Source organism: Ornithorhynchus anatinus, chromosome 4 (assembly GCF_004115215.2).
Source record: "Ornithorhynchus anatinus isolate Pmale09 chromosome 4, mOrnAna1.pri.v4, whole genome shotgun sequence".
NCBI classification, from domain to species: Eukaryota; Metazoa; Chordata; class Mammalia; order Monotremata; family Ornithorhynchidae; genus Ornithorhynchus; species Ornithorhynchus anatinus.
In genome coordinates, this window is record NC_041731.1 from 31,576,580 (window position 1) to 31,603,172 (window position 26,593).

Consider the following 26,593-nt stretch of genomic DNA (forward strand, 5'->3'; position numbering starts at 1 on the left):
TTTCCTGGCTGCTGGGGAGATGGTGCCTTCCACCTCAGGGCCCTCAGGCCTACAGTGGGTCCCAGTTGGGACCAAGAGAAGTGACCCAGCACCCTAGGGTCAACAGGACCAAAGCTCTCTTCTGAAGACCTTTATTAGAACCCAGCTGGGACTGGGAGAGGTCTCCCAGCAGCATCAGGGCTGGCAAGACCAATTTGCCTCTCTACAGGCCTACAGTGGGCCCCAGCTGGGACCGTGAGAAGTGTCCCAGCAGCCCCAGAGCTGGCAGGACCTATTCTCCCCTCCATAGGCCTATGGCAAGTCCCAACTGGGCCTGAGAGAAATATCCCAGCAGTCCGAGGCAGCCAGTTGCGGGAGATTCACTCTCGTTAGCTCAGTCTCTCCCCAGCTTGGGAGAATACCTCTCTCTGTTGACAGCCAGTGAAACCAAGGCACAGAGGAGTGAAGTGACCTGCCCGAGGATGCCCAACATGCCAGAGGCAGAGCTGGAAACAGCACAGTAACCAGTTTCTAGTATGCTGGGAACCGCATAGATGAAGCAAACTAATGGAAGGTGCTGGAGAGCTGCTATCTGGAGGCCAAAGTCCCCTAACAAAGGCCCATCAAACTTCAATTATTTGTTGGACATTTGGACATTGTAAAGGTTACATGCAGGCCCTACCCTGTTTCATGCAGGCCCTACCCTCAAGTAACTTTAAGTTTAACTTTAACTCTGGGTATTACTTGGAGCCTCTCAACTGGCAGGAGATTCAACAAGAGATGGTGAGAAGCTGGAATACTCAGAGTACTTCTGAGGGAGTTGGGGTGGTCCCAGGGTCCCCCCAAAAGCCCACCTCCCCGGTTCAAAGTCTACCAGCTCCCCATCGCGGAGCATAAAATCCCCAGGCAATTTTCCAGCTTGGATCAATCAGATAATGGTATTTATTGTGTGCTCTGATGGTATTTATTGTGTGCTCACTGTATGCAGAGCACTCCTATTTACTGAGTGCTTATTTTGGGCAGATCACTTCATTACTTATTGAGCACTTATCGTGTGCAGAACACTATACTATTTACTGAGCACTTACTAGTGGGCAGATCACTGAATTGATTATAGTGTGCAGAGCACTGTACTAAGTTCTTGGAAGAGCATAATACAATAGAATTTAAATAGGGATTTCTGTTCTCCCTCCTACTTAGGCTGTGAGCCCCATGTGGGACAGGGACTGTGTCCAACCTAATTAACTTGTACCTATCCCAGTGCTTAGATTGGTGTTTGACACATAGTGCTTAACAGATACCTTAAAAAAAAATTGAGTTTGTAGACAGTATCCCTGTCCTCAAGGAATTTATGAGTTGGGCTGCCACTGAGGACCCTAATCCCTAATGGGAGCCCTGATCCATTATTGAAGCCCAGAGCAGGCCCCCCCCATGGGACCAGACAAGCCCGTCCACCCCAGCACACAATGCTTGGGTTAGATATAAAATGGAGTATGAGATGTTGAGACCCAAGTGCTTACTACAGTGCTCTCCGCACAGTAAGTGCTCAATAAATACCATCAATTGTTTGATTGAAGCCCCCGACAAGGAGATTTTCTTCTTCAAATGCCATCGAGCCGTTTCCAACCCATAATGACTACATGGGCACACCCTCTTCAGAACATCCCATCTTCTGTCATAAAGTCATTCTGGTATGTGTATCCATAGAGTTTTCTTGGTAAAGATACAGAAGTGGTTTACCATTGCCTCCTTCTTTGGACAAGGAGATGCTGGAGGAGAATTCCTCAGCTTTAGCTTTTGGAGGAGCTCACGGATCCCAGACTGGAATGCAACCCTTCATTCCCCGCTTCCTGGCCCCCACTAGCAGGAAACTCCTCCAGCTCTAACGCATTCCTAAATCAGAGCCCTGCATAATCCATTCCTCCTTCCCAGCTTCTCGTAGATGTGCCTGGTCCCACCCAGCACAGGGATCTTTTAGACTTTGTCTTGGTGGGGCACTCTCATGCGGTACAGTCACTCTCATTAGTTTAATCTCACTCTGGCTTCAGAGATGCCTCTCTCTGCTTTAAGCCAGGGAAACTGAGGCACAGAGGAGTGACATGACCTGCCTGAGGGCATCCAGCACCAGAGAGGCAGAGCTGGAACCAGCACATAGATCCGTTTATTCCCGATTCAGCCCTCCCTCCTCCAGCCAAGTATTTTGGGGTTCACATTGACGTCTGAAGACCAAAAGGTGTTTCCAAGGGCATTCATCTCCCCTCCTAGCCCCACAGCACTTATGTATATATCTATAATTTATTATTTAAGTTAATATCTGTCTCCCCCTCTAGACTGTAAGCTCATTATGGCCAGGGGATGTGCCTGTTTATTGTTGAATTGTACCCTCCCAAGCCTATAGTACAGTGCTCTGCACACACTAAGCACTCAATAAATATGATTGATTGAGTCTTACTGCATGGAGAAGAGGAGAGAGAAGGTAATGTGAATGGCAGGAGCTTATCAGAGAGAAAAAGATCTGAGTCCTGGGGGTAAGCCTGGGAAGAAGAGTGAAAGCTCCCTGGCAAGAAGAGTTGAGTGCCTATCTTGTTCATGAATCCCCTTTGGAAATTATGGGTCCCTGGATACTGCGTGTGCTGTTCTGGGTGCCACATTTGAGGAAGGACATAATACGGCTGGAGAAATTTCAGAGAAGAGCAACCAAGGTGGTCAAGGAGATGGTAACTATTGAGGTTTGAGGGTGATAGATTCAAAACTAGCAAAAGAAAATCCTTCTTCACAAAGCAAGTGGTAAGGGAATAAAATGTGTTATCAGAGAAAATCATGCAGGCAGAAAATATCAATGCCAATCCTGGGTTCTAATTGCAACTCTGAAACTTGCTTTATGAGTGACCTTGGGCAAATCACTCAACCTTCTCTGGACCTCAGTTTCTTCATCTGTAAAATGGGGATTCAATACATGTACTCCTTCCCCCTTAGAACGTGAACCCCATTTGAGACAGGGACTATGTCTGATTTGATTATCTTGTATCTTCCTCAGGGCTTAATAGAGTGCTTGGCACAATAGTAAACACTTAGCAAATATCACAAGTATCATTATTTCCATGATTGTTATTATTATTACTAATAATCATAATCATCATCATCGCCAGTGAGTTTGAGTCATTTGGATAGATTGGCAGCCATAATGGGTTGCTTGAAGGGAAGTTAGGGATGACAGAGGAAAGTTAGCGATGCTTCCTGAGGCAGAACCAGGAGGATGGTCCCCAACATTCTCCATGACACCTGAGAATAAATGACCAGGAAGGCAGTTGCCCCAAGGCTCCTCAAAGTGTCCTGTGGGACAACTATCAGGGGCAGACCCTGGACTGAAGGGGTCATTGTTTGGGCCCAGTAATAGCATTGTTCGTAGTCTCATGTTATTGTCGAATTTGGGACAGGAACTGAATCCGGCCTGATTAACTTGCATTTACCCCAGCGCTTTGGTCAGTGCTTGACACATAGTAAGCTCTTAGCAAATACCATTGAGAAAAGAATGCAAAAAAGATGCAGTCCCTGCCTTCATGGGGCTTCAGAGCTGAAAATATCTTTAAAGATACCATCTTCATGGGGCCAAGAGAGAAGGGCAATGCCAGAATGAACACTGGATTGGAGGAAGGGGAAATTTTGCCCAGTGCCAAAACCACCTTGGGCAGAAAAGCCCACTGCTCTTGATTAGAAGTGCCAGAATCTTTCCACAGCTACTCCATGTCAGGATATGGAATCCTCCAAGGTCACATCACCACCCCCAACCACCCCTCCTAGAGTTATTTTGCTGTTCTCCCCTTGACTAACTTGTCTCCTTCCTCTTCCCAGGGTGACATGGGATTGTTGGGGCCAATTGGGTACCCGGGACCCAAAGGATTGAAGGTGAGCCACCACCAGGTCTTGTCCCTGTCCCCTGCCCTACATTGGGACAGGACTCTATGGGTCTGACAGTCCCTTGTCCATCCATATTTCAGGGAAAAGGAAAAGATGGGTGAGTCCTAACTTAGAACCGGGAATGGCCATGGGGTGGAAAAGAGCCATGTTTTCTCCAGACAGCGGCTTCAGTAGCTCTGAGACACATTGTGAGGCTGCTCTCACCCAGAAGACCATTTCCCAGGACCAGGGCCTGGCCCCCTCCCCTGTCTTGAATTTAGCCCCTTACCCAGGAGCCCTTATTGGAGCCAAGCACTCATTCTGAGCCTTCTGCTTTGCAGGGACTGATGGGAAACTTCGGAGAACATGGACTGAAAGGTGATAAGGTGATCTGAATACTCCCTTATTGCACTGTGTTTTATTCTGCATGTGGAATTCCCCTTCCCCTCGAAGCTTCCATTTCCACACCTCCGCCACCTCCTCTGCTCTATTGACTCTTCTATTTCCTCCTTTTCCAAAGCCTGTGGGTTCAGCTTCGGCAGACATTCAGCTGCCTGTGAGGTGGGGCTGGGAAGGTGGGTCCCAATATTCTCCATGACATCTCCTCAGCCCGCAGTATTATACAATAATGTCACATGCCGCCCTGCCCCAAACTTCCCAGGCAGTTTATCTCCAAGTTATTCCCCACAGTGGATCTCCTCTATCCCAGTGGTAGGGTGGCCGGTCATTCAGTATTCCACCAGGCAGTCCAGTGTTCAGCTGTTCTGTCCCCCTTTCCAGTTCCAACACGATACCAGATGCTTTACTGCTGCTTTTTAAAATTGATCATTGAGTTCTGCAGATCGGAACACACTTTACTTCGCAAAACTTACAGGGCAAATGGGAGAGGTTCAAGCAGGCTTCCACAAAATGGCAGCCATGTGACATTGTTACGTGATGCTGCAAGCCACTGTAGTGTGTGTGAAACATCACATGCATCTCAGGGGCTGGGTCTCTGCCATGCCACGGCAATCCATCCTATCCTCTGCTATCTTGGATAAGGGCACCTTGAACAACAGTCATCTCTGAGAGAAAAATCCTGTCACGGCAGTGATCTTTGAGAATGGCCCAGAAGTTGCCCCCTGCCCCAAGCTCCCTGTGCTTGCTCACTCGCTTGCATTCATTCTCTCTCTCTCTGTCTTCAGCTCGTTTCATGTTTCTTTTCTGTAACTGCCCTCTTCCCCTTCTCTCTCCTCTTGTCCTGTTCATTGTCTTCCATTCAGTTCCTTTTCAGACAGAGTGGACTCCTGCCCTTCTCCCCTGAGTGCCAGCATGGGTTAGTGGCTGCCATCAGTAAGCCCAATCAGGCCAGACAACACAGGCCATACTTTGGAACTTTGTCAGATCCGAGGTTGGAGATTAGCCCAGGGCCGTGTCCCTCTGTATCTCTGGGGAACAGGCTCTGGCTCCACAAAGGGCCTCTGTGAGAACTGTCTTGGATGGGTCTCATGTTCCCTCTCACCTGGATTCCTAGCCTGACACTACCAGTCCAGCCCCGGGTTTATGCTATGTGCCCTGGAAAGCAGCAAGAACGCACTCTCAGAACTCACACTTTCTTCCCTGAAGCTCTCCAGTTTTCACTCCCCCCTGTCAATCACACATCTGTGCTAGCAATTTCACCTTGCTCTCTGGGAGCCTTCTCCTCATTCTTCTCTCATTGACCATTGCCCATCAGTCAATCAGTAGTATTCAATGATCACTTACTGTGTAGAGCACTGTACTAAGAGCTCAGGAGAGTACATTTCAAGAGAGTAGGTTGACAGGATCCCTTCCCACAAGAAGTCTAAAATCTAGCTGGAGAGGCAGACAGTATAGTTAGGGGAGGCAACAGAGTGTAAGGATATATACATAAATAAGTGCTCAGGGGTGGGGAGAGAGCCCAAGTGCTGAGTGAGTACGAACTTAAGTACATAAGCAATGTGGAAGGGAGGGAGAATAAGGTGGGGAGATGAGAGACTAGTTAGGAAGGCTTTCTGGAGGAGATAAAATCTTAGTTGGCTTTGAAGATGGGGAGAGTGACTCCTCCCCAGCTTTCCTGAGGAGATAGGATTTGGTCAGCTTTGCCCTCTACTAGCCTGGCTTCCAAATGAGCCCATTCACACATTCCCAGAGCGATCCCAGAATTACAAACATCTCACCTCAGCTCAACCCACTTTGTTTTCCTTAACTGGCCCTGGGTGCCAAGAGAGGATGAGAAAGACCAAGTGCCAGGAATGAGAAGACACACTGGGTGATGGCCCATTCCCCTTCTGGGAGTCTCCCATCTACTTGCTGCATCAGCTCCCTCAACCACCAGCTCTCTTCCCTTCCCAAGACCATGGAACCCCTCTCCCCCCCCACCACCAACCCCACCCTGGGCACTACATCCACAGATACCAGAAGTGAGCAGAGCACTTTGCAGTCCCAGCATCAAGGTACTTGAAAAGCAGCATGGCCTAGTGGCTAGAACCCGGGCCTGGAAGTCAGAAGGACCTGGGTTCTAATCCCAGCTCTGCCATTCGTCTGCTGTGGGACCTTAGGCAAGTCACTTCACTTCTCTGGGCCTCAGTTACCTCATCTGTGAAATGGGGATTAAGACTATAAACCCCGTGTGGGACATGGACTGTGTGTCAACCTGATTAGCTTGCATCTACCCCAGAGTTTAGAACAGTACCTGGTATATCTTAAGTGGTCAACAAATATCATTTCAAAAACAAAAGCCATTAGTGCCCTGTCATTGGCCATTCCACTATGGCTCTGCCCATGTACAGGCTCTGTCCCTTATGGGGCTAACAGTCTAAGTAGGAGGGAGACAGGTACTGCATCCCCACTGTGCAGTTGAGGAAACTGAGGCCCAGAGAAGTTTAGTGCCTTGCTTAAGGTCATACAGCAAGCAAGTGGTGGAGTCAGGATTGGAACCCAGGTCCTCTGTCTCCCAGGCACAGGCTTCATCCACTAAACCACACAGCTTCCTCTTCCTTCAACTGAGAACTCTTCCCCACTCCCCAAATTCTGTATCCAGGATTTTTCTTGAGACCCTCTTTTCATTCCTCCTACTTCTGCTTTCCTTTTTTCTTCCTTGTCCAAACAAGGAGCTCCACCCTGCCCACCACAAAGCCTTCACACCCAGGCCCCTGCCCTCAAGTCTCGACTCCCAGCATTCACTGCCTTACCATTGCCCTTTCCTTGTTCTCTCTCTTGTCCCTTGAGACCTGTTACTATAAGGTCAAATGGCTTCCAAAAGGCTGGCGACAGGAAAACGGAGGACTTGGAATGCCCACATCAGGAAGGAGCGGCTGGGTTGGCCTCAAAAGGCCCAGCCCCAGATTAGAATCAAATACTGAGCGCCATCTGTTACCCCCATCTACCCGGCGCCTTGGGCAAAGCCACCAATGGGCAAGGGGGCAGCCCCATGTAGTCCCCAGAAAGCTTTGAAAAAGCCCATCCCCAGCATGTCAACAGAAGATAAGGCTTGGGGATTTGGGAAGGAGAGAAAAAATCGGAACATTCCCATCCCTAAATCAAGCCACGTGGCAGCAACGTTGATTTCAGAGTGCAGAGTCCTGGGATTAGAGTCTCCACAGCATCTGGAGGAGAAAATGTAAAGAGGGAAAGAGGGGACATTTTCAAAAGATCTGGTTCAACTGGACAAGAGCCAGTTTAGGCAGAATCCAGAAGAAGAGGTGATCTGGAGGGGGTTTTACGTGGGTATCTTCCAGAGCCTGATCTAACCCATTTGCCTCTAGAAATACTGCCTAGATCCCAGGAAGCCCCTCCCCACCCCCACTTCTCTCTCTCTCTTTCTCTCTCTCTTTGTACTCTCAAGAGAGGCAAACTCTCCCTGAACAGAGATCATCCTCACCCCGCTGAGGTAATCAGGAATGCTCCTCTTCCTCCTCCTCATTATCCCATGTTAGAGGAGTGTGGCCTCCCTGGGCCTAACTCATTCCATCTGCCGCAGCTCACTGACACGTTAGGGTCTGCAGGGGGGATCTCCATGGATCTCAGGGGTTGAGAGGGCTGGGGGCCCACCCAGCAGAGCAGGGGGCCTCTTGCCTGCCTTCAAGGGGATGTAGGATCACAGCCCTTGACTGGTGGGAAAACCTCAGCCCTATGGGGATCGTAGGATTCACATCTTTCTCCAGAGCAGACTGCAGATGGTGGCTGAAGGCCCAAAGGTTACTGTTCTTGGCAAGAAATGGGATCAACTGCCTTACTTTTTCATCCCCCTTGACTAGGGCCAGGGAGCAAAGTTGGTCCTTTAGAAAAGATTTTCCTTGGACCCGGCCTGTCCTCTCTTTGGTTTGCATCAGCGCCCCTCCGTCGTAGCCAGAGAAGACCACTCCCTCCCTTCGGCCCCACCCAGAGTCACAGAGTTCACCCCCTTGCTCTAGGCAGGCAGTGCTTTCTTCCAGAGTACCACATAGGCAATCGCTCCCCTTCTTGCTCTCTCAGAGCCAGAAAGTTTTCCTTTAATCTCACCTAAAGCCCTCCAACTGCAACACAAATCCATATGCTCTGCTTCAGGCCTAAGCTTCTTTTCCTTGAAAGCCAACGTTTCCTTTGTGCCTGAAGACCTGCCCGTGAGAGGCGAACAAGTGATGTCATTAAGCCTCATCCTTCGCAGGCTTTCCTTCTTCTGCTAAAGAATTCCCTTTCCTTTCTAGCCTGTTTTCCAGCCTCCACCTCAAATGTTGCCTGCTTCTCCCATGATCTTGGAGAGTCTCCCTTTTTGTAGGTTGGGTTTATCACATGTTTCTTACTCCTACTTTGAGGGTCGGAGAAGTCCCCTGAGGTGTTTTCCCATCTTCAGCTACTACCCTTGACCCAACCCACCTGAAGCCAGCCAAAGCTCCCAGGACCTTCCACAGTGCTGGGTAGAGTTACCTAGGTCCCCTGCCTGCCCAGAGTCTTGCTTTCACATGACGAAGGCTCGCCATAGCTAGAAGCAGGGATTTCTCCAGATCCCTGCATTAGCTGGTTTCCACCTCCTTTCCCCCCGACCCCAACCCCAAGCTCACTGTATAACCAGCCCCTTGGCCCATTTGTGCTTCAGCCTAGTCCAGGGCTCTGGAGAATAGACTGTGCATCCAGTCAGCCTGACTGTACAGATCCACCTTCAATACCTTGTATGATATCCTCAGCCCTTCCTCTTCCTTGGTCAGGAGAAGGTCCCTGAGTGCTCTGTTCCGGGCTTTCCTAAGCAGAGCAGGTATGGTCCCAATGGACCACAACTTTCTCCAGAGCCTGTGGATGCTGTCCCGGTGATTGTTCTGGGTCCAGTTATACCATCCAGCAACATGCCTTAACCATCATCCTTCAGGGCAGCAGTCTTTTTAGGAGAGGATAGAGGACTTACTTTTGAATTTAAAGTGAATTCAAAGGGGATTTTTCCACCTGAACTGCTGCCCTATCAGGGAGTAAACATCTCCTGGGAGGTAAACTCCTGACAGGCAAAAGTAGAGGGAGACGGTACTCTTCCTCCCCCGCCACCGCCATAGTTGCCCAGCAGTGCAGGGAAGAGAATAGTCTCTAAGCTTCTTGTGGTCAGGGATCGTGTCTGCCAACCGTATTGTTTTCTTTTAAACACTTAGGACAATGCTCTGTATAGAGTAAGCGCTCAATAAATACCTTTGATTAATTGATTGACCAAGCCACCCTCACCTGGGAATAAAAGGACAGTACCATGTGAGGATTGGGGTGAGGAAGATAAGTGTGAGATAAAGTTCAGGAGGCTGTGCCTTTCCTCCTGGAACTTTGGTGCCAAGTGAAAAGGGGTGATGGGGGCTGGTGGGTGCCCAGCTGTGGGCCGCAGGAAAGAGCACCACCACAGCGGTTTTGTCTAGGCTCCCATCCTTATCCAGGCCAGGTCTCCTACAAGATCAAAGAGATCAGAGAGCAGTCTTGAATAGTCAGTTATCTCTGTGAAGCCTTCCTGCCTGCTTCCCCCCAGGCCCTCCCATGTGCTTCCTCCCACTCCTCTGCTTTCCTTCTCCACACTCCAGAGAAAAAGTTGGTACCTCTGGTCTGCACCTACTGAGGCAGGATCCTCTGTGCAGACAAGCCCATCCAAGAGCTGATATTCCTCCTTCATGGGTTTTCTGACATTGAGACCAGGGGGAAGGACCAGATGGACAGGCAGCTTCCCTCTCTTTCTGCTCCTGGAACTGGAATGCAGGGACTCCTTGTGGCTCTTCCTTGCCATCTGCCCACAGCCCCTCCCAGATCCATGGACAACTCTGAGCAAATGGGGAAGTCCAGGCACATGCTTTGCAGACACCCAGGACTGTTCCTAGAGCCCCTTGGCCCTAAACTGCCAGAGATGAAGCATAGGTCTCCATTTGGAGCTCTCCACGCCCCCTCATAGGTGAACCTCACTGTCAGGGGTGTCTTTTTCCAATGTGAAGGGCAGCTATAATAATAACAAAATTGTGGTATTTGTTAAGTGCTTCCTATGTGCCAAGCACTGTTCTAAGCACTGGAATAGATACAAGCTAATCAGGATAATCAGGGCTCATATGGATTCAGCCAATGGAATGGCTGGCCCCGGGAATGCAGAAAGTTCAGCCTGTTTTGCACCCTAGGAAGAGAAGGAAAGTATCATTTTCTCTCCCCTTCCCTCCATTTCAAGAGGAGAGAGAGTAGCTAGGGATGAGAATGCAATTTATCAATGCTCAATTAACACGCCCAGGTAAATAGGTCCCCATAGTGCATGTGAAAGGAAAATCACTCTCCTTTTCCATTACTGACTTGGTTTTTGACTGGTGGGGCTAGGTTCCCTGTTTGTGGTGCTCTCCCCCAAAGGAGAGGATAATTCCTGCTCTTTGGTCTTGGTGCACTCACTACAGAGAGCGTCTGTCATCCCAGGGAGCTGGAACTGGGCTTGGAAAATCTGGGCTTTCATTGCTGCATTCAGGGCTGGTCTCGTTGGTCTCTATGGCTGCAGAAGGGTGAGGAGGGCCAGGAGACAGACATCAAATTGCTGCTGCTGCTGCTGCTTCTGGCTCCCCACCCCATTGCCGGGAGGTGTGCTGGGTTGCTGCCGGTTCTAACTCTCTTTGCTGCTGTGTGTGTGTCCAGGGTGACCAAGGGCTACCAGGGGTTCCCGGAGATATCGGATTCCAAGGAGACAAGGTAACCTCTGCCAAGCCCCCTTGGAAGTTTCCTCTGGTGGGTAGATAGTGTGCCAGTCACTGCCGGCCAAGTGTTTGCCTTGGCCTCCCCAGACACTGGGGATCTTGGCTCCCCAATTCGGACAGGCAAAGCCCAGCCCTGGGCCTCCAGCAAGCTCCTTTAGTTTAGAGGGCCCTTGTGTGGCTTCTAATACTGCCATTTCCCACCTCTAATGCTGCCCTCCCAGTGGGGTAAAGCACCAAAGTTGAAGCCTTCCCTAGTCTACACAGAGTGGATGGGTGTTATGTGACACTGAGGTTGGTGTCAGGGGAGGGGAGTGTCTTAGATGTATTTTCTATTTCTTAGATTGTGAGCCCCTTGAGGATCATGGATCATATATAGGTCTCATATATATGTCTTTTCTAGTGCTTAGTACAGTGCTTCACACATATTAAACGCTCAACATAGTACTACTGTACTGAAGGGTGGGTCAGTTCAGCTCAGAGCGAGTGACTTCCTGAGGAAAGGGGTTTTTAAGTCCCCCAGTCACCATGGTGTTCTGGCTCCTAACACCGTTACCCATACACCATTCCCCTGGTCGTAAACATCTTCCCAAACAGAGGTGAACCCAACCAAAAGCCAGCAAGATGTGTTGTTTGTAGCAGCTCAGTGCCTCTCCTCCTGGGCCCTCAAATGCTCTTCCTCATCCATAATCTCCCTCTTCCTATCTTCCCAGTGGAAGTAGGGCTGGGGGATCATCTCCCCATCAACGGATGGTGGGACCGAGGCCCAGAATGGTCGCTAACTTGTTCAAGGTCACACAGAGTGTCAGTGATTGAACAGGCCCAGAGTCCAGGCCCCTGTCCTGTAGGCTGCCCAGGGAATGTTGGGGGATCTTCAAGTGGGGAATTTTTATGCAAAAATCTTGCCAAGATGCAAAACAGAGAGGAGAGTGGGTTAGGGGGGAAAAAAATTCTGACAGTGGGGACCAGGTCCTCTTGACAAACAACAGTTAAAGAAGTAGGTCCCTGGACTTACAGCAGGGGACTGTTAAAATGTTACAATACTGTGTTAACACTGCACTCCACAGAGTCCCCAGTAGCAGAGAAATGAAGAAAAGGCTAGGTGAATCTGCTCAAGGAAGAAACAGTGTTTCTATCAGCTCCACTGTAGGAACCTCCTTATCCCTCCAGTGGAAGTTGGAATGTAGTAATAATTGTGGTAAATGTTAATGCTTACTATGTGCCAAGCACTGTACTAAGCTCTGGGGTAGCTGAGAAGCAGCATGATCTAGTGGAAAGAGCATGGACTGGGGAATCATAGGACCTGGGTTTTCATTCCAGCTCTTCCCCTTCCACCCCTTTGCTGGGTGACCTTAAGCAAAATACTACCCTTCTTCGGGCCTCTTTTTCCTCATCTGTGAAAATGGGGATAGGCTATTTCTTCTCCTTCTCCCTAGTAATAAGAATAATAATAATGACGATATTTGTTAAGCGCTTACTATGTGCCAGGCACTGTTCTAAGCACTGGGGTAGATATAAGATCATCAGGTTAGATTTGGTCCCTGCCCCACGTGGGGTTCACAGTCTCATTTGGCATATGAGGGAACTGAGGCACAGAAAAATGAAGTGACTTGCCCAAAGTCACACAGCAGACAAGTGGCGGAGCTGGGATTAGAACCCATGATGTTCTGACTCCCAGGCCAGGGCTCTATCCACTGGGCCATGCTGCTGCTTCAACTGTGAGCCCCATCTGGGGCAGGAACTATGTCTGACCTGATTATTGGGTATTTACCCCAGTGCTTGGCACAATGTCTGGCACATAGTAAACACTTAACAAATACCCCATTCTTATAATTGGAGTAGATACATACAATATAGGCAGATCAGTCATGGCCCACCCTGGTAACACTCAACACCCTCCCAAAGTCCCTACCAGTTTAGCCCAGACCACCACCACACATGTAGATTGGACAGAGAGAGGAGCGCAAACAAGGGTCCCCACAAGCCTAGGAATTGGTTATTGACACAAGGTGGACTCGGTGACAGCATTCTGGCCGAGCCTACTCCTCCTGGGAATCGTGGGTGCTTCCTTGTGTGGAAAGAGAGCGGGGCCACTTGCTGCCTCTATTGCCTGCTAACGCCAAACCTGTCTGTCTGCTTTTCAGGGTAGCCAGGGCATGGTGGGGGCACCGGGTGTTCGAGGGAAGCCAGGGCCTCCTGTGAGTATGACCTCTTGACTTGCTTCCCTGACCCTCTGGAGAGACAGCTGGGCAGGGTGGGGGCAATACTGCCTGGCCTTCACCCCCTCCTCTTTCATTTCCTTTATTCTTCAGGGTAAGTCTGGTGACAAAGGACCTGCTGGGTTTCCTGGACCTCCTGGACCTGAGGTATGTAAGGTCACAATTTCCAGTTCCCCATGAGCTCTTTTATTTCCTTTCAGTAATTTATTTTAATGTCTGTCTCCCTCCATTAGATTGTAAGCTCCTTGAAGGTAGGGATCATGTCTACCAACTCTATTGTATTGTACTCTCCTAAGCACTTAGAACAGTGCTCTGCACATAGTAGACACTCAAAAAATACCAATGATTGATTGGTACATTTCCTTCTGTCCTCTGGAAAGCCTGGGTGTTTCTCTTCCCTTGTCCTTGGCTACTTGCTGCCAGCTGATGCCAGCTGATGCCAGCGGAGTTCGCTGCTGGAGGGTTTGCATGAAGGAACCCTCTCAATCTGGAAGTCTGCAGTTTCAGTGGAACCCAGGGAGGTAGGGAAGGAAGCACTCCAAACCGCTCCAAAGTGTTCCTGACCTCGGGGAGCTGTGCCCCAACCCACAATGAAACCGCCACTTATAATCCCTTGGGCCTCTGGAGCCTCTTCTCTCAGGAATTCAGAGCCCATCAACAAATACTTATCTGCTCATCTCCCAGCTTTCCTGGGATGTTGGGGGGAGTTTGTACATCGCCTCGATTCTATTTAGTTGCCATTGTTTTTACGAGATGTTCTTCCCCTTGACTCTATTTATTGCCATTGTTCTTGTCTGTCCGTCTCCCCCGATTAGACTGTAAGCCCGTCAAACGGCAGGGACTGTCTCTATCTGTTGCCGACTTGTTCATCCCAAGCGCTTAGTACAGTGCTCTGCACATAGTAAGCGCTCAATAAATACTGTTGAATGAATGAATGAATGAAAGGAGGGCGGGCAGGAATTGTTATGCTCTTTTTGCCTGAGGGAAAATGGAGGCCCAGAGAAGTTAAACCACAAACCTATTCAATCATATTTATTGAGCACTAACTCTGTGCAGAATACTGAGCTAAGCACTTGGTAGAGTACAGTACAACAATAAACAGACATTCCCTGTCCACAACAAGCTTACAGTCTAGACGGGAGAACTCAGACATAAATACAAAGAAATGACAGATATGTACATAAGTGCGGTGGAGCTGGGAGGGGGGAAGAGCAAAGGGAAGAAAGAGGTCAGAGTGACACAGTAGGGAATGGGAAATGAGGAAGGTGGGGCTTAGTCTGGGAAGGCCTCTTGGTAGAGATGTGCCTTCAGTTAGGCTTTGGTTGTGGGTAGAATAATTGTCTATAGGTTTGAGGGAGGAGGGCATTCCAGGCCAGAGGCAGGACGTGGGCTAGGGATCAGCTGCGAGATAGGTGAGAGAGAGGCACAGTGAGGTTAGCAAAGTGTGCAGGCTGGGTTATAAAAGGAGAGAAGCAAGGTAAGGTAGGAGGGGCAAGGTGATAGAGTGCTTTAAAGCCAATGGTGAGGAGTTTTTGTTTGATGCGGAGGTAGATGGGCAACCACTGGAGTTTTCTGAAGAGTGGAGTGACGTGTCCTGAACGTTTCCATAGAAAAATTATCCGGGCAGCAGAGAAAAGTATCACTGGAACCTGACTTACCTGCCCTGACCGCCTCCTAAGGGCAGGACAGTTGGGTGATATTATTTTGCCAGGGTTTCCTCCAACCTGAGTCAGTCAGTCAGATGTATTCAGTGAGCACTTGTGTGCAGGGCACTGTACTAAGCGCTTGGGAGAGCACAATATTATAGACACATTCCCTTCCCATAAGGAGCTTGTAGTCTAGACGGGGAGACAGGCATTAATATAACTAAATAAATTACAGATATGTACATAAGTGCTATGGGGCTGGGAGAGGGATGAGATATGACTTTGAATGATTCCTTTGGGATTCACCAAACAAATTTGAAACCCCAGATGCTGAATGAGTTAAGTTGGTTTACTATTGCCTGTTCTCTGTGGACCCTAGACCTCGAGCATTCCTCTGAGGGCCAGATGCCCCCCTCAGGTGTTGACACCCCAAACTGCCTAGGGGATTCCCTTCCCTAGTGCCCAGGAACTAGGAACTAACCCAGCATGATGCAGGCATAAGTCTCTGGACGGTTCCATCTCTGGAACAGAAGTTTCTATCCCTTTTAGTGTGTCAGCTTTTCCTCCATCCTTCCCACTGAGAGATAAAATGGTCCAAGGCCTGAGACTTTCCTCCAGAATTGGCAGACAGGCAAATTTCCTGCTTTTCATCGGGCTTCTGACCTCTGACAGCTACAAACCAGCCTCTCGGACTCCGGGCTATCTCTTTGTAATCCACACGCTGAGTTTCTGTTGGGAGAGCCGGTTGCCTTCTTTGTTCCCCATTTGGGAATGGGCGAGACGGACAGGGCCGCTGCTTGGATGAAAACAGAAGCTGATCCAGTGTGTCAGCACCTTCTTCACTCCCCCACCGCTCCTGCTCCTCTCTCTCAATGATGTCTGAGTGATTTTAGTTCTCTGATCAATGAAACAGATGTGGGAGCACCAGGCAGCGATGAACACTCTGGCAGCCAGGTTTTCGCCGGGGCCGAGCAAGGAGACATTTACCACCGCACGTTTTTCCAAAGACGCTGCACCCAAAATAGCTTCGGAGGGGATTGGCCGGACGACCTGGCACAAATTAAACCCAAATCTGATGCCTGCTGACTCTGCACTCGCTAGCAATAGAGGCAGAGGGCCTGCTTGCTCTATTGCCCTCTCCTGGTGGGATGCCGAAGGGACCCACCTTCACCAAGGTCCCTCCGCGTCCAGGAGGCCCCCGGCCTCTAGCTCCTGATGACCCCTCCGCTGAAGGCGCTGAGATGGGTGATCTTGGCTCTCTGCTTCTCCTCAGGGTTTCCCGGGAGACATTGGACCCCCAGGTGAAAACGGTCCAGAAGGCACCAAGGTGAGTGGCGAATGGACAGACAGATGCAAGGAGCCAACGGAAACAAAATGGGTGGGGAGAGAGGTGGGAAGAGGGAAAGGTAGTAAAAAGAAAGAAAGCACAATGAAGCCCAGAGATTGTTCTGGCCCGAGCTCTAGTCCCGCCTGTTTGGATTGAGGTCTCTCCAACAGTTTTCTCGGCAGCGGAATTGACGTTGGAGACTGTCCCGTGGCAGCCGGTCCTGGGAGTCAAGAGGGCTCTCGCTGTGTAGACGGCCGTCCGACAGTCCGGTTCTCTTTTTTTTTCCTGAGGTGATTTTCTTCTCCCTTCCCTCCAGGGTAAGCCAGGAGCCCGAGGTTTACCGGGACCAAGAGGACAGTCCGGCCAGGAGGTAAGGCAGCCCATGCTGAAGGCTAGAGCCACCCCCTCCCCATCGCTCCCTCCCATAACTCAGACTGGAAGCTCCCAGCTGTGATTGGCTTTAGTTATTTGGAGATTGGCCACCTTTCCTCCATGCATACCCAGGAGCCCAACAGTCCGGGTTGTTTCCAGACAGGTCAGACCAGGTGGGATCTTCAAGCCATCTCCCAAGGGACTTATAGGGAGCCATTTTGGCTGGGTGATATTGCACTGGGAAACCAGCAGAGGGGAGGCATGGTGCTATAGGGGCAACTCTCTGGCTTAGTGCACTTGTAACACCAAAGAAAGGGTAGGCCCAATGTGGGAAGGTGAAGTATGTGAGGGTTGGAAATTCTTTTAGAAATTTTTTGGACCTGAAACCTGTCCAGACAACATGAGGTGCATCTCTCTTTTAGTTAGATGTGACCTTTCAGGATCAACCCAGATTAATTATGTTGTGAACTTTCTGTGTGCCAGGTTCTGTACTAAGCACAGGGGTAGATACAAGCAAATCAGGTTGGACACAGTCCCTGTCCCACATGGGGCTCACAGTCTCAATCCCCATTTTACAAATGAGGTAACTGAGGCACAGAGAAGTGAAGTGACTTGCCCAAGGTCACACAGCAGATATTAGACTGTAAGCCCATCAAACGGCAGGGACTGTCTCTATCTGTTGCCTACTTGTTCATTCCAAGTGCTTAATACAGTGCTCTGCACCTAGTAAGCGCTCAATAAATACTATTGAATGAATGAACAGATGGGATTAGAACCCATAATCTTCTGACTTCCAGGCCCCTGTTCTATCCACTTTGCCATGCTGTTTCTCAAGATTGGTGCTGAGGAGCTCCACAAACTCTTCCCAATGCTCACATCAACTCTCTGCCTCCACTACTCCCCAGCTAGTTCTCTTCCTCCATCCCAAGCTCACCTAACTGTACCCGGCTCTCAACTCTCCTGGCTCTGTCCCCTGATTCTCACTGACCCTCTGGCCTAGAAATTCCTCCCCTCCTCCCAAATCCACCAGACCAAGTTCTTCCAGCCTTCAAAGCCCTCTTAAAATTCAGGGGTGGAAGTTAGAACCCTGTAGAACAGGGCAGCACTCCTGTTCTAATATGAATTATTTCAAAACCAAAGCAGCCCTGTTTTTCTTTCCTGGTCCCTCAAGCCAAGCTGTCCAGCCTGAGGATTCCATGGTGGCTGGGTGACTGGGCTGCCCCTTTCCAGCATAGTGGTATGTATCCAGGAGCGGACTTGACCCCGAGGCAGCTCCAGCCCAAGACCAAAGCCAAGCTGTGGCGTGCCAGGCAGCTACCAGGATGCTGTCTATTCCCGCAGCACCTGGTCTGGCTCTAAGCAGGGCATAGAGGCTGCCCCAGGGTCTGGGTGGGGACCCAGATCTGTCCCCATGTTGCTCCAGCTCTTTTGTCCTCAGGCCCAGCCTAGGAACCTGTAGGTTCCCTCTTGTCCTGCTCCTCCCCGGAGACCAGAGCAGCTCTCCCAGCCTCACAGTGCCCTCTCTCCTGGCACAACACCCTGCAACACCTTGCAATGACCAGCAAAGTGCCACCGCTGCCATGGCAACAGCAACAGCCACTGCCTCAGCCCCAACCCTCCATTTTGGGAAGAACCAATTTTTACTTTCACCCCTGCTAAAATCCCTTATCTTCCCACAAGCTTTCCTTGATTGATTCCTAGCACCCACATTCTAGCTAAATACAGTTGACTGATACATATATTCAATTATTTACTTTGATTTCACTATTCACAAATATTTTATGTCTATTTCCCCTGTTGGTGTGCAAGCTCCTTGTAGGCAGAGAAGCTCCTTGTAGGCAGAGAAGCTCCTTGTAGGCAGAGAACACGTCTTGAGTGTGTACTTTCCTAAGGGCTTAGTACAGTGCTTTGTGCTCAGCAGACCCTCAGTAAATACCATTATTACTGCTGTTATCTCCCTCTGCCTTCCTTAAGCTTTGGGTGTCTCTCCCCAACACACATATTACATTCAGGTAGAGGGACTCCAGGGCAATGGGAATGGGTAGATTAAAAGCAGCTGAGAAAAGAGAAACCAAGAAACAATCATCTCAGGGTTGGAACCTTATCATTTTAACTTGAGAATCAGATGTCCCAGTGTCAGTAGGACTATGCTATTGCTATGAGATGAGTGAACGGGGCAAGATGAGTGAACGGAGCCTTCCAACTATTGCATGCTCTTGGGAGATGCCCTTGGGCGAATCTTAGAAAACCCAACCAAATTAAGGATCCAGCTGGTTTTTCTCTCCAAGCCTTCAAGCTGACTTTCTGCTGACACTGCTAGTCTTCTTCCTGCATAGCTTGGTGAGTTCCTGGTCAATCCAGAAACCACTGGAGCTGTCCTTTGTGGCCTCAGAGAGATACAGTGTGGCCATTATGTGGTGAGGTCTTCCTGGAAGTCAATGGGAAAACTCCACAGAATTCAGGCAGGGCAGAAGCACCCGAGATCAGGAAGCTCCATGGAAGGAGGAGTAGAGCCTCTTCCCTGGCCCCAGAGGGAAGAAACAGAGAACTCCAGAAGCAGGTGAGAGAGGAGTTAGAATCCCACAAGGAATCTGCTGTTTGCCCATTAGTATTAATAAAAATGGCATTTGTTAAAGCACTCTCTCTGTGCCATGCAATGGAGCAGATACAAGGAAGCTGAGTCCCAGAAAAGTTAAGTGACTTACCCAGTATCACTCAGTGGGCAAGTGGCACTGCTGGAATTAGAACCTGAGTCTTCCTAAGCCTGTGCTCTTGCCACTAGGTCACATCAAGCACTATCATCATTGCTTGGCTCTTCTCACCACTTCTCTTCCAAGGAACCCAAAATGGTATTATCACTCATTCATTCATTCAATCTTATTTATTGAGTGCTTACTGTGTGTAGAGCACTGTACTATGTGCTTGAGAGAGTAGAATATAACAGAGAGGAAAGTGAGACAAGGAGAAGGCAAGGATCTTTCCCAAAATCCCTGTTTACCCCTGGCCTCTTTGGAAAAAGGGAATATCCTCTGGAAATGGGTTTGATATGAGAACGCCTTAGACCGAGCGCCCTTCTGACCCTGCAGGAGGCAGAGTCATGCAGGTCCCAGGGTTCTGTGGGAAATCCCAGGTCCCAAACAGGCCCCATCAAGAACCGCCAGGCCTATCCCCTTTCCCCGAGGGTGAGGTTGTGTCTGACCTAATTGCACAGTATCTGCCCTATTGAATAGCATAATGTTTGGCACATAGTAAGCACTTACCAAAGACCACAGTTATTCTGTGGGCAAGTCTGCTGGGCTCTAATTTCCTGGGAATCAGTGGCTACCGTGAACCCCCTGAGAGGTCAAGTCTATGGACCTCTTGAAACCAGACGTCCTGGGCTGATTGCAGTTCAGGAGCAGAGAATCATTCTAAGTGCCGATGCCTCCTTTTTCTCCTCCTCCTCGTCCCTTATTGCTATTTTTATTGTTGTTGTTAGTATTTGGCAGTCAATTAATTATCCTTTTCACACCCTGTTGATTGTCACCTCCCTCTCCTCCCAAAGCCATTCACCCTCCCACATCAGGACCCTCAGCAAGTCAGCGTTCTTTCTCCTGAGCTATCTAACCTTCCCCCTCCTTTCTGTTTCGTTCCTCCCACTTCCTGCCCTATCCCTGACTTTTAGGGAGATGAAGGACCATCGGGGCCCCCGGGATCACCTGGCCCAGAGGTAAGTCCCAAAGGGTGTGGTAGTGGATGACAGCAAGGTGGGATCTGGCTCAGACCTACAGGAGGTTGGTTCCCCTTGGCCTTGGTGGGAAGGGGTGGTACTACTGCCAGGAAATACTGCTTGGGGCAGAGTTTTGGCTGGCCCCGGTGGGGCAGGGGAGGAGGAGAAGGAGGAGGGCCAGATGGTCCCCAGCTCACCTGACAGCTTCTGAGAGTTCTTAGAACCTTAGAGCCAGAAGAGACTGTAGGAGGTCGTCTTGTCCAACCCCCTGCCTCCACATAGTAAAACTCTCTCTGTCCCCTTAAAAAAAAGTAGTTTATAATGCTGATTGACCCAGGCACAGGGGTCAAGACTGGTTATGCCCCTTGATACATCCTGTGCCCCTCCACTTACCCAAGGTCCCCCTGATTGCACTCCATTCATTCAGTCATATTTATTGAGTGCTTATTGTTGCAGAGCACTGTACTAAATCCTTGGGAGAGTATCATATAACAATAAACAGGTACATTCCCTGCCCAGAATGAGCTACTCTATGAGAGTTCCGGGGATCCCAGCACCCCCACTCACTGAAGCAGGAGAGATGTTCTCACCTGGACACTTTCCTCCCTGCATTCATCTCTCTGTTTCAGGGCCACCCTGGACGAAAAGGGTTTCCCGGAAGGCCTGGACCCAACGGCCTAAAGGTAAGGAAGATTTCCTTCTGAGTGCCGGACTTTGCTTTACTCGGGAGCAGAATGGGTTTGGGGGCAGGGAACATTGAGTCACCTGGCTTTGGAATGTTGAGGAGTCAGGGAGCCAGTCTTTGAGAACAAACAACTGGGTAGGACATGCAAGTAGCCTGTGGGCAGATGGGCTTCAAAAAGCTAACCCATCAGAGAAAAGCCAAATGCCTCCTTTCATGTAAGCCCATCAAAGGGCAGGGATTGTCTCTATCTGTTACCGATTTGTACACTCCAAGTGCTTAGTACAGTGCTCTGCACAGAGTAAGCGCTCAATAAATACTACTGAATAAATGAATGAATCTCCTCACCCCACTCCAGTGCTCTCGGGCCATGTCTGAAGCCTGGATGGAGCTCAGCTGGGAGCCCAGCCCAAACAGTTGTGGTGAAAACAGTGACCTCACCCCACAGCTGGGAACCCAGAAGTGGACATCGGTCCTCAATCCCCTCTGCCCACACCCCTGTCTGGGAGTCAGGGCCTGGAGATGGGGGAGGGGACAGGAGTTCTTTGTGGAATCCAACTGTAGATAATTTCATGCTGATTTTTTTAAAAAGTATTTGTGCAGCACTAACTATGTGCTATGCACTGTTCTAAGCACTGGAGTAGATACAAGCCAATCAGGTTGGTCACAGTCCCCATCCCAAGTGGAGCTCACAGTCTTCATCCCCATTTTACAGGTGGGGGAACTGAGGCACAGAGAAGTTAAATGACTTGCCCACAGTCGACAAACGGCAGTCAGGATTAGAACCCAAGTCCTTCTGACTCCCAAATCCACGCTCTACCCTCTAGGCCACGGCGCTTCTCGTTGCTGATGCAGGCTGATAGGGAAAGGCTTTGGCCCCTTACAGCTAGCCAGCCAGGCCAGGGCCCACAAGGCATATGACTAATCAATCAATCATATTTCATGACCTACAGAATGAAAACTGGGCAGAGGGTCCAGTGAGAAATTTATTATCCTCTGCCATACTTGATACTACCATTGGTTGCCCAGGACTACAATTTTGTGGGGCAACTCTGATTCTTCCTGATGCAGGCAGAAATTTGTGCCCTCATGGAAGCAATGTGACCTTGCGGTGAAGAGCTCTTGACTGGGAATCGAGAGGCCCCAGTTCTAATCCTAGCTCTGCCACTTACCTGTTATGTGACCTTGGGCAAGTCACTTAACTTCTCCGGGCCTCAGTTTCCTCATCTATAAAATATATAAAATGCCTGTTCTTCCTCCATCCCTTTTAAACTGTGAGCCCCACGTAGGACCTGGACTGTGTGTCCATTCTGATTATCTTGTATCTTCCCCGGCACTTAGCAAAGGACTTGGTAAAAGCAAGCACTTAATAAACAGCATCATTTATTCATTATTATCCTCGTTCAGTGAGCCAGTGAGCAATAGGAGGAAGTGATGGGGAGAGGGAATCTGGGAGACAGTGGAGACCAGAAAACGGGGTAAGGGCCAGGGCATATTTTAAGGTCCAGGTCAAAGTTCTGTAATTGCAAACAGCATTAGGAGGTATCCTCTCTCTTCCCAGAAGCCTTTCTGTCTTTTCCTCCTGCTTGGGTCAGTTTCCACTGGGGAAGCAATGAACCCTCTGTGCTCCACGTGCTGTTTTATCAGCCCCGTGGCTTCTCCTCCTCCCCCACCTTCCTCCCCAACACTGGACCGAGGGTCGTTTCCTCTGCCTGTGGTCTGCCCAGGATTCCGGGTGCTAGGTGACCCAGTGGCCCCTCCCTGGGACCATGCGATTGGCACAGGGGGCCCTCTGATGAAGATGGGTCCTCTGAGCCGGAGCCCAGATACCAGGAAGTCTCAAACGGCTGTCTTGGCAGCCCGTCTGGAGTCGCATTATTTCCTGGCTGAAAAATTTCAGCTGCTGCTGACGCCCCCTGAGGGTGCCAGCTTCTCCAAAGACGGGCCAACCATCGGCTGCAATCAAACTATGAGAAGCCCTGGAGACATCAGCAAGAGAAGCCCCAAAGGATTGGAGTGATGCTTTTCCCCTGGGATTCACTCCTGCTTCTCCCCTTAGTCTTTTGGAGGGGTTATTTCGGAGAATCCTGAGGACAGTGGTGATACTTATAATAATAGTAGTAGTCATCACAATTTCTCAAGAGCTTGGACTTAGGTGTGTCACAGTATTAGTATTTACTGAGTGCTTACTTGATGCAGTGCACTGTACTAAGCCTTTGGGAAGTGCAAAACAAACAAGCATCAGATTTCCTTTCTTGTAAGAGTTTGCATTCTAACAAACTCAGACAAAAATATTTACAAATAGGATTAGAGTTAGGGTTATGTTAGGAAGAGGGAGATCTGGGAAATGTTGTACAGGATTTATCAGTAGGGTGTTTTGATTTTGTTTTCCACTTTGGGCCCCAGAGGTCACATTCGCAGTCTGAGCCAAATAATAATAATAATTGTGGTATTTGTTAAGTGCTTACTATGTGCCAGGCACTCTACTAAATGTTGGGGTGGGTACAAGCAAATTAGGTTGGTCATGGGTTCGATTGCCGGCTCTGCCACTTGTTAGCTGTGTGACTGTGGGCAAGTCACTTCATTTCTCTGTGCCTCAGTTCCCTCATCTGTAAAATGGGGATGAAGACTGTGAGCCTCACATGGGACAACCTGATGACCCTGTATCTACCCCAGCCCCTAGAACAGTGCTCTGCACATAGTAAGTGCTTAGCAAATACCAACATTATTATTATTATTACAGTCCCTGTCCCGCATGGGACGCGCAGTCTTAATCCTCATTTTACAGATGAAGTAACTGAGGCACAGGGAAGTAAAGTGACTTTTCCAAGGCCGCACAGCAGACAAGTGGCAGAGTTGGGATTAGAACTCATGACCTTCCGACTCCCAGGCCCATGCTCTATCCACTACATAGAGCTTTTTCCACTTACTGGCCTAAGTCTCCAGTCCCTGCACTCAATTAAAACAATGCCTGAACTGTGAAGGTCCACTGTCCTTTTGCAGACTATCCCCTCATTCTGTGATGCTTCTCCCAGAATTCTTCAGGAGACCCCAGGGATTACATGTTATCCAGACCCCAGTGGGTTTATTGATCAGCTCTCTCCAGGTGTTCCCACAGAGTCCCAAGAAACAATAGGATTCCTAGTCAACTTGCTCTACCCAGATGTTCATGTCCCAGGACACACTGCCCGTTGAGTTTGCCACCCTGGGGAGAGGGCACCCTCAAAGCCAGATGCCAGGTTAAATCCACCAGGCGCAGTTGGGGTTGGGAATTGGGGTTACGGGAAGGTTAACAGTTTCGGGAATCAGAGCTCAGTGGGAATCAGGGTGCTCTCGGTGACTGTTTCTGTCTCCTTGCAGGGGGAGCCAGGAAATCCAGGCCGACCTGGAAAAGTAGGGGAACAGGTAAGACCTCTGGCTTCTCAATACATTTCAGGAGCTTCCCGCATTCTGTGGCTTCTCTTCTAGATTAAAACTCCTCAGCATGGGATGGGGCACCTGCTTCGTGAAAAGTGATTTCTTTATCTATTGCCTTTCCCTGAAGTACTTACATCCATGATCTCGTGGAGATTGGTAGGAAAGGGCATTGTTGTCCCCATGTTGCAGGCAAGAAGACTGAGGTGCACCCCAATGTGATTTATCTAAGGTCTCATATGGACAGCAGCAGATTCTCACTTTATTTTATCACTTGGCCCCCATTTGCTACCTCAATGTCTCCATCTGGTCTTCTGAGATAGCTCTCTCTTTCCCTGGACCTGGTAACATCCTGTTATACATTGTTACTTAACAAATAACAAGCAGATTGATTTCTTCAGCTGTACAATGTGGAGTCAATTCCTGTTCTCCTTCTCCCTTAGAATATGAGCGACATGTGTGACAGGGACTGTGTCCAGTGTGATTGAATTTCATCTGCCCCAGCACTTAGCACAGTGTTTGTAACAGAGTAAGCATCTGATACCACGATTATTATTATCAGTCAATCAATCAGTGGTATTTATTGAGTGCTTACTGTGTGCAGACTACTTTACTAAGCACTTGGGAGAGTACGATATAACAGAGTTGGCAGGCAGGTTCCCCGCCCACAATGAGCTTACAGTCTAGAGGGGGAAACAGACATAAATCTTAATAAATAAAGTACAGATATGTACATAAATGCTATGGGGAGGAGGTCGGGATGAATAAATGGTGCTATTATTATTATCATCATCATCACCATCAAGGGGAGCGGAAGGTGCCATGCTGATCGTAGAGTTAGACCTGTTATTGTCCTCCATTAAACTGACCAACAGGGCAGCCCTAGGCCAGAAAGGCTAGAGGTTCTGGGGAAGCATGAACTCTCAAGAGGGCAAGGGCTAATTCTGTAGCAGAAGGGTTTCAGGTGTCTTGATGCACAATGGTCCCTAAAGCTGGGCCAGCCCCTGAAAGCACGATCCAGGCCAGACGTTTCAGCAGCTAGTCAGCATCCCCAGTGAGAGGCAGGAGGAAGGAAGAAGTTAAAAAGATGGACTCATCAGAAGTTTTGGGGTGAGCAGCACAGATTGGCCGCAGGTAGCAATGGGTTGGTCCGACAGGTTCTGGGGAAGCCCAGCTGCACCTAGTTCAGCATGATTCAGCCCAGAAGCCTCAGGGGCTCCAGGAAAGAGTTAAAGCTTTCTGGAGTGAAAGGTAGGAATCCTTCAAACATTCCTCTTGCAGTTAAACTCTGGTGGCATGCCAGGATGGAAGGGAGGGAAAGAGGATTGGACACTGAAGCTTCTCCAACTATCACCTGCCATCTGCTCTCTCCAAATCAAGAGGGCCTCATAGCCTTTCCCTTGTCAGCCCGCGGGTGAATGAAGAGACTCTGAGCCTGGCAGATTGAGGCTGGGAGGAGCAGGGTCTGGTTGGGCACCTCCAACCTGATGGAGGGAGGAATCTCCCAGCCCAATGCTCTGCTCCCTGCCTTTGTGGATGGGTAGTTGTAGGAAATGCAGAGGGGGAGGAAATCTGGAATTTTGGAAATATTTCCCAGGCTAATCAAGCATTTCAGGGGGAAGGCTGTAAGTTTGGAAAGCCTCAGGTGTTTTGGGATTTTTGTCTATTGCCAAATAAAAAGAATTTTTGTCTCTGGAAATCCATTCCCAATGTAACTTGAGGGAACGCCAGAGTGTCCTGCAGAGATCTTCCTCAGGCAGCCAGCTGGGTTTAACCCTTCCCACCATCAGCAGGGGCTTTCAGAGAAGCTGAGGATGAAAATGGAAAACAGTGTGAGGGATGGACCTACTCTACTCAGATGGGCCAGAAAAAGAGACACGTGGCTAAGGAGGGGCTGGGAACGTGGGGATACCCACTGCTTCCAGCCCTGAGCTTCTGGAAAGAGAGCGAAAGCTTGTGACTGGGAAAGGGAGTGGCAGCTTCCTTCTACTGATGCTGTCCCTGGGCCCCAGCTCATTCCCAGGAGCCTTGGGGGTGGGGAGGGGGTGGTCCCTCAGAAACCCTTATTCATTCATTAACTCGATTTTATTTATTGAGCACTTACTGTGTGCAGAGCACTGTACTAAGTGCTTGGAAAGTACAATTTGGCAAAAAATAGAGATAATCCCTACCCAACACGAGCTCACAGCTTCCT

General features: G+C 49.5%; 1 protein-coding gene across 1 annotated transcript in view; it reads left to right on the plus strand.

The window, feature by feature from the left end:
• The window catches only part of COL27A1 (collagen type XXVII alpha 1 chain), a 241,942-nt gene that overhangs the window by 133,198 nt on the left and 82,151 nt on the right, over positions 1–26,593 (plus strand). Inside the window, exons 15-24 of the mRNA XM_029062843.1 lie at positions 3,832–3,885; positions 4,218–4,262; positions 10,975–11,028; positions 13,175–13,228; positions 13,343–13,396; positions 16,169–16,222; positions 16,539–16,592; positions 20,259–20,303; positions 20,933–20,986; positions 24,346–24,390. Of these exons, the coding sequence (XP_028918676.1) occupies positions 3,832–3,885; positions 4,218–4,262; positions 10,975–11,028; positions 13,175–13,228; positions 13,343–13,396; positions 16,169–16,222; positions 16,539–16,592; positions 20,259–20,303; positions 20,933–20,986; positions 24,346–24,390 (513 nt within the window). The remainder of the gene's footprint in view (positions 1–3,831; positions 3,886–4,217; positions 4,263–10,974; positions 11,029–13,174; positions 13,229–13,342; positions 13,397–16,168; positions 16,223–16,538; positions 16,593–20,258; positions 20,304–20,932; positions 20,987–24,345; positions 24,391–26,593) is intronic.